The sequence below is a fragment of the Bison bison genome, unplaced genomic scaffold (assembly GCF_000754665.1).
Source record: "Bison bison bison isolate TAMUID 2011002044 unplaced genomic scaffold, Bison_UMD1.0 scf7180017864492, whole genome shotgun sequence".
Lineage (NCBI taxonomy): Eukaryota > Metazoa > Chordata > Mammalia > Artiodactyla > Bovidae > Bison > Bison bison.
This window is the reverse complement of record NW_011495051.1, coordinates 2,866,879-2,872,539: the sequence shown is the minus strand read 5'-3', so window position 1 is coordinate 2,872,539 and position 5,661 is coordinate 2,866,879. Positions and strand designations below refer to the sequence as shown.

The following is a 5,661-nucleotide window of genomic DNA, read 5'->3' as shown; positions in this document are numbered from 1 at the left end:
CCCGTCACCGTCACCGCAGAGAGCGCCCCCGCAGCCTCAGCCAAGCCCGCGGCCCCCGCCAGCCCCAGCGTGTGTGCCCCGAGCAGGCCACCACCGCCCAGGAGACCGGCCACCTCGAAGGCCCCGCGTGTGGGTACGGCTCTGCGCCGCACAGCCGCCCCAGGCGAGCCTGAGCTTCAGAGACTGGCCACCCGGTTCACTGTGTGCCATAGCTTCTGGGGAGGCAGGATCTCTGATGGTTCTCTGCCGGATTCCGGCCGGGCGGTGCCTCCTGGTGCCTTTGGTCCACCTGGGGAAGTGTGGGCAGTGAGATGGCAGCTTCCATTTCCTCTCCTGGAGCTTGGGACCCAGCGAGTGCTGCTCACGCGAGCCCCACCCTGGGCCTGGAGCAGCCCCTCAATGGCCCTGGTGCTGGATGCAGCCCCCTCCCCCAGGTGCCCTGATCACTTAGGTGGGCACCAGGAGGTTAAGGCGGGCTCCTCGCAACCCCGCCTCCCCTCGGGTGTGCATCCCCCGCATCTGTCGCTGTGACCGAGGCCCTGTGTGGCATGGGTACATAGGCTTCCGTGTCAGGAGCTCCACTGACGGCGTCATGCGCAGGGCCTGACTCTCCCCCTGTGATGCTTTAGATTTGTCATCAGTCCCACTTTACAGATGGAAGAACTGAGGTGTGGCAAAGCATTTGGCCCCCGGGCCGCCTGGTGAGCAGTGGAGGTGGGGTTCTACCCCAGTGTGGGACAGTCTTTGCTCTCTACCACCACATTGAGGGATGGGGGGCTATTTTATTTTGAGCCTCAGCAGGACTGAGGTTTGAACAGTCATGTGATAGTGAAGATGTAAAGCAGTTTTGGTGACAAAGAAATGTCTCCCTGGACTTCCCTAGTAGCTCAGTGGTAAATAACCTGCCACTTTACAATGCTGGAGACATGGGTTCAATCCGTGGTCCAGGAAGATCCCACCTGCCACAGGACAGCTAAGCCTGTGAGCCACAACTACTGAGCCAGCGCTCCAGAGCCTGTACTCTGCACAAGAGAGGACACCGCAGTGAAAACCCACGCACCACAGCAGAGTAGCCCCGACTCTCCGCAACTAAAGAAAAGCACTGGCAGCCACAAAGACCCAGTGCAGCCATAAATAAATTAATTGTTTTTAAAAACACATTAAAAAAAAGTCTCTCTTCTGGGGCTCAATGAACCAAGGTCAGTGAACGTGACCCTGGTCCACCTGGTGTCCACTGTTGACTAAGGGCTGCAGACTCCGCAGTTGACGGAGGATGTCCTCAGTGAGAGGCTACAACCCGGGCCTCCCTGTGGACCCGTCCGCCTGGGCACAAAACACCATGAGGCTCCCGCTCTCCAGTTGTGACCCGAGCTGGTGGGTGAGGTTCTCACAGGACCACGGACCCCACAGGCTGACGTCACGAGGGGATGAGAGGGACGGCGGGGGACCCAGTGGCCTTGTGTTGTACGCTTCCAGCTGGTGGGCCAGGAGCTGGCCATGGTTTCTGGCTGGAGCAGGCTACAAGTCATGAAGTTCTTCCCTCCAGGGCCTCCTGCGCTGCCAGCAACTGACTGCAGAGCCCCCCACGGGAAACCAGCGACCCCCAGATCAGAGCGGCCCGGGGAGCCGTCCGCCCGAGGAGGCTCTACAGAAGCTTCTGGAAGCAGCTGTGAGGGGCAGCCAGTGGGCCCAGGCTACGTGGAGGAGGTAAGAGCTGGACGACCATCACGTGCCTGGCTAGGCCTGGTGGTGCCATGCCTCGAGATTCGCACACATGCCTGGGCAAATAACCCCGCGAGCCAGCATCACTGGGACCTCACTGGGAGCCCTGGGTGTCAGGCTTCAGATCCTGGAAGGAGGTCTGAGACAGGCGGAGATGTCTCCTGCTCCCAGGCAGCCCCAGTTCCTACAGGAAGGAAGGTGGCAGGAGGGATCTGTGCCCTGGAAACCCACAGGCATGTGACCCTTGGGCACTGGAGCCCACGTGCCCCCCAGGCACCTGCCCGGACACCCGGTTCCTTGTGGAGCTTGGGTTCTGAGCCCTCTGCTCCCATGCCCACAGTCCCTGCCTCTAGGCACCTGCATATTGGCACTTTTTCTGTGCTGGAGTTCAGGCTCTTGTTCAATCCACTCAGCGCTTCAGTTTTGTGCCCTGAAAAACAGCCACACCAGGCAGGCTTCCTGGTGGCAGCCCCAGGAAGGGGTGGGTGGGGGCAGGGAAGGAGGATGGGATGACGGTGGCAGAAGTGGTGGCAAGAAGGGCCAGGCTGGCAGGGTGCGCTGCTGAAGGTCACTCCTCTGAAAGCATTAACCACAGGGCAGACAGGAAGCCAGTGCCTGGCCTGGAAGGCCCTGGGGGAGGAGGCTCCTGTTAGAGCCCAGACCCACAGCGTGGGGGGTGTGGGGGCTGCAGGTGGTGCTCAGCCAAGCCTTGTGTCTCAGGTGTGCAACGAGGAGGGCCGGGTGATCCGCTTCCACTGCAAGCTGTGTGAGTGCAGCTTCAATGACCCCAACGCCAGGGACATGCACGTGCGGGGACGGCGGCACCGGCTGCAGTACAAGGTGCGCCCTGACAGGGGCCGGGGGGCATCTGGACGCCCTGGCCCACGTCTCAGACCGCACCCTGTGCCTCTGTGAGTCTGAGTCCCTGGGCCCTTCAGCACCATGGGCTCAACCAGAGGGGCCCTCAGTTGCCATGACAAGGCCTCCCTGCCTCTGGTTTGCCGGGGCACGCGTGCACGCAAGTGTGTTTAGACACACGTGACCCTGAGTGCGTGTGTGCACAGCACAGGCTATGACCCTCATGAGAGACAGTGGCTTCTGGGCATTTTTCTCTTTTAAGCAGCCTGTTGAGATATCACTCACACACCAAGCAGCTGGCGCATGTGAAGTGGCTTTAACTGCATTCACAAATGTGTACATTCAGCCAGCAGCTCCATCTGATTCCGGAACAGTCCATCAGGAGCCCCGGTCCCTATTGTCAGTCATACCCGCACCCCCTCCCCAGCCCTTGACAACAGGAACCCACTCTCTGTGTCTGTGGATCAGCCTGCTTTGCACGTTTCCCGTCAGTGGAATCACACCCTGTGTGTCTCTCTGTGTTTGCTTCTCTCACTAAGTGTCCTGTTCTCAGGGTCTGTCCATGTGGTAGCGAGTGCCAGGGCTTCTCTCCTTTCTGTGGCTGAGCGATGCTCCGTGTGTGGAGGGACCACATCGGGTGTGTTTTGCCACTGAAGCACACTTGTGTTGTTTCCACCGGTGATTAATCCTTAGACAACACCACGCTGTCTGAGTGAGGAAATTAAGTGCTAAAAGTGAAGCCCAGCGAGTGAGTTAACAATTCTATTTACAGTACACATTGGATCTCACACAAATGGTATTTTCTGAATTACTCTGTTTGGGACGAGCATGGTCAGTCCTCTGAGAACAGCGTGACCACTGGTGGCAGTTGCCTCAAGGTGTCTTAGCACCTTCCTCCTCTGGCTCCTCCATTAGACATCCGGATGGTTCGCTCAGTGTCACGTCTGCAGCTCTTTGAGTCAGCCATGGTTTTGTCCTCATGGTTTTCTGCCATGGCCTTTGGGGGACGAGGAGTGTTGAGACTTTGGGACTGAAGCTCACTGTTGTCTAAATCCAGTGGAAGGGTGTTGTCAGACGGGTGTCCCCTGGGCCCTGAGCTCCCCCCTTCCCAGCATTCTCATCTGAATGAAGGTCCCTGAACTTTGCAGAAAAAAGTGAACCCCGACCTCCCGATCGCAGACAAGCCCAGCACACGGGTGCGCAAGCTCGTGGAGGAGACACTGCGGAGGCAGCGGCAGCTGACCAAGAGGCGGCTGGGGGAGCTGCGGCGTTGGCACAATGAGACAAGGTGCAGCCTCGGGGCCCTGTGCGGTGGGAGGGCTCCCTACGGGCTCCCCAGGGCTCCAAGGGGACCACCTCACAGTCCAGCCGCCCCTCAGGGCCCCGAGTCCCTCTCGACCCACAGGCGCTACGACTTGTGCAGGAGGCGGCTGGAAGAGGGGCCGCCCGTCCCGGATGCACACTCAGGACGCCCGCTGCCTGACCAGCACCTGCCTGCCCTCAGGAGTCGGCCAGGAGCGCCCACAGCCAAGCCTCTGGTGGGTGGTGGTCGAATGCCTCGGAGTGGGGGAAGCTGAAGGGACCTGAGGGCCTCACCGCCAACCACAGGGGTCCCTCAGAGCTTCCTGAGGCCCCAGTGGTCACATCCCTTGGAAGCACTGAGGCATCTGACTGTCCATCCATGGGGATTGGGCGGGTTGCGGGGAAACCGTGGAGGGCGCCCTGCCGAGGGAGCGGCCCCAGCTGCCTCCGGAGCCTCTGGCTCTGAAATTCAAGAGCGTTCTCCAGGGAGCCCAGTGGCCTCCCACTCGGCCCAAGTTCCCCACAGCTATGGGGCTGAGGTCCTCCCTGTTCCATATAAGTTAAATGCGTATAAGTTAAATGAGCAGGGTGATAATATACACACTTGTTTTACTCCTTTCCCAATTTTGAACCAGTCAATTGTTTTACATCTTGTAATAACTGTTGCTTGTTGACCTGCATACAGGTTCCTCAGGAGGCAGGTAGGGTAGCCTGGTATTTCCATTGTTTTAAGAATTTTCCAGTTTGTTGTGATCTACACAGTCAAAGGCTTTAGCATAGTCAATGAAGCAGAAATACATGATTTTCTGGAGTCCCCTCACTTTCTCTAGATCCGATGAATGTTGGTAGTTTTGGTTCCTCTGCCTTTTCTGAAGCCATCTCGTACATCTGGAAGTTCCATTTAACTTATTCCTCCCCCTGGGCCCTGTCGCTCCTTTGCCTGGCTCTCCAGCCACCACTTGCCTGTCACACCAGCCAGGCTCCAAGGGCCCCCATGGCTCCCGAGTGACCGGGACCTCTCAGCCTGCCTGTGACAAGACACACGCACCTCTCCCCACAGCCCACAAGGCGGCCGGAGTCCAGCGACGACCGGCATGTCATGTGTAAGCACGCGGCCATCTACCCGACGGAAGAGGAGCTCCTGGCCGTCCAGAAGGCCGTCTCCCATGCGGAGCGTGCTCTCAAGCTGGTGTCTGACACGCTGGCTGAGGAGGACTCTGCCAGCCCGGAGCCCGAGGGCGGGGACCACAGGTGATGGACGGCGCCCTCCTGTCCAGGGGTCCAGAGGCTGCTGATCCCTGGCTGGGTGGGCAGGGGTCAGGGTCCGGACAGAAAGTGGCAGCTCCAGTGCCAGGAGGCTTGGAGTCTTTGGGGCCTGCGCTTTCCAGGCTCCTTCAGACATCTCCCCAGGAGGCTAGGAGCTAGGAGCTAGCCAGGAGGCTGGGAGATCAAAGGGGGTTATAGTACCCCCAGCCAAGGAGAGTGAGTGTTCTCACACCGGAAGTCACTTTCCTGTAGAAGGTGTGTCTAGAAACGTGGTTTGCAGAGGATTAGCACCTCTGTGTCCTCACCTGTGACACAGAGACCAGTGCGAGAGGTGCCGCCAAGCACTAAGCATGTGTGTGAATCATCTTTCCAGCTGCCCGACTGTCAGAAGACGGAAAGTCCCAGCACCTCGTAGTGAATCATTGCACAGTTTAGAGAATCCCAGAGGACTTAGCTTTTCCAGGTCCCTCATCTCTGGGTGGCTTCCTTTTCATTTACCTTTTTTTTTTTTTT

The 5,661-nt window shown here is 58.8% G+C and overlaps 1 protein-coding gene across 1 annotated transcript in view; it reads left to right on the top strand.

Annotated features, from left to right (window-relative positions):
• Window positions 1–5,661, top strand: part of ZFR2 (zinc finger RNA binding protein 2) — a 33,373-nt gene that overhangs the window by 14,119 nt on the left and 13,593 nt on the right. Inside the window, exons 10-15 of the mRNA XM_010828448.1 lie at window positions 20–133; window positions 1,547–1,707; window positions 2,443–2,562; window positions 3,729–3,868; window positions 3,986–4,118; window positions 4,943–5,133. Of these exons, the coding sequence (XP_010826750.1) occupies window positions 20–133; window positions 1,547–1,707; window positions 2,443–2,562; window positions 3,729–3,868; window positions 3,986–4,118; window positions 4,943–5,133 (859 nt within the window). The remainder of the gene's footprint in view (window positions 1–19; window positions 134–1,546; window positions 1,708–2,442; window positions 2,563–3,728; window positions 3,869–3,985; window positions 4,119–4,942; window positions 5,134–5,661) is intronic.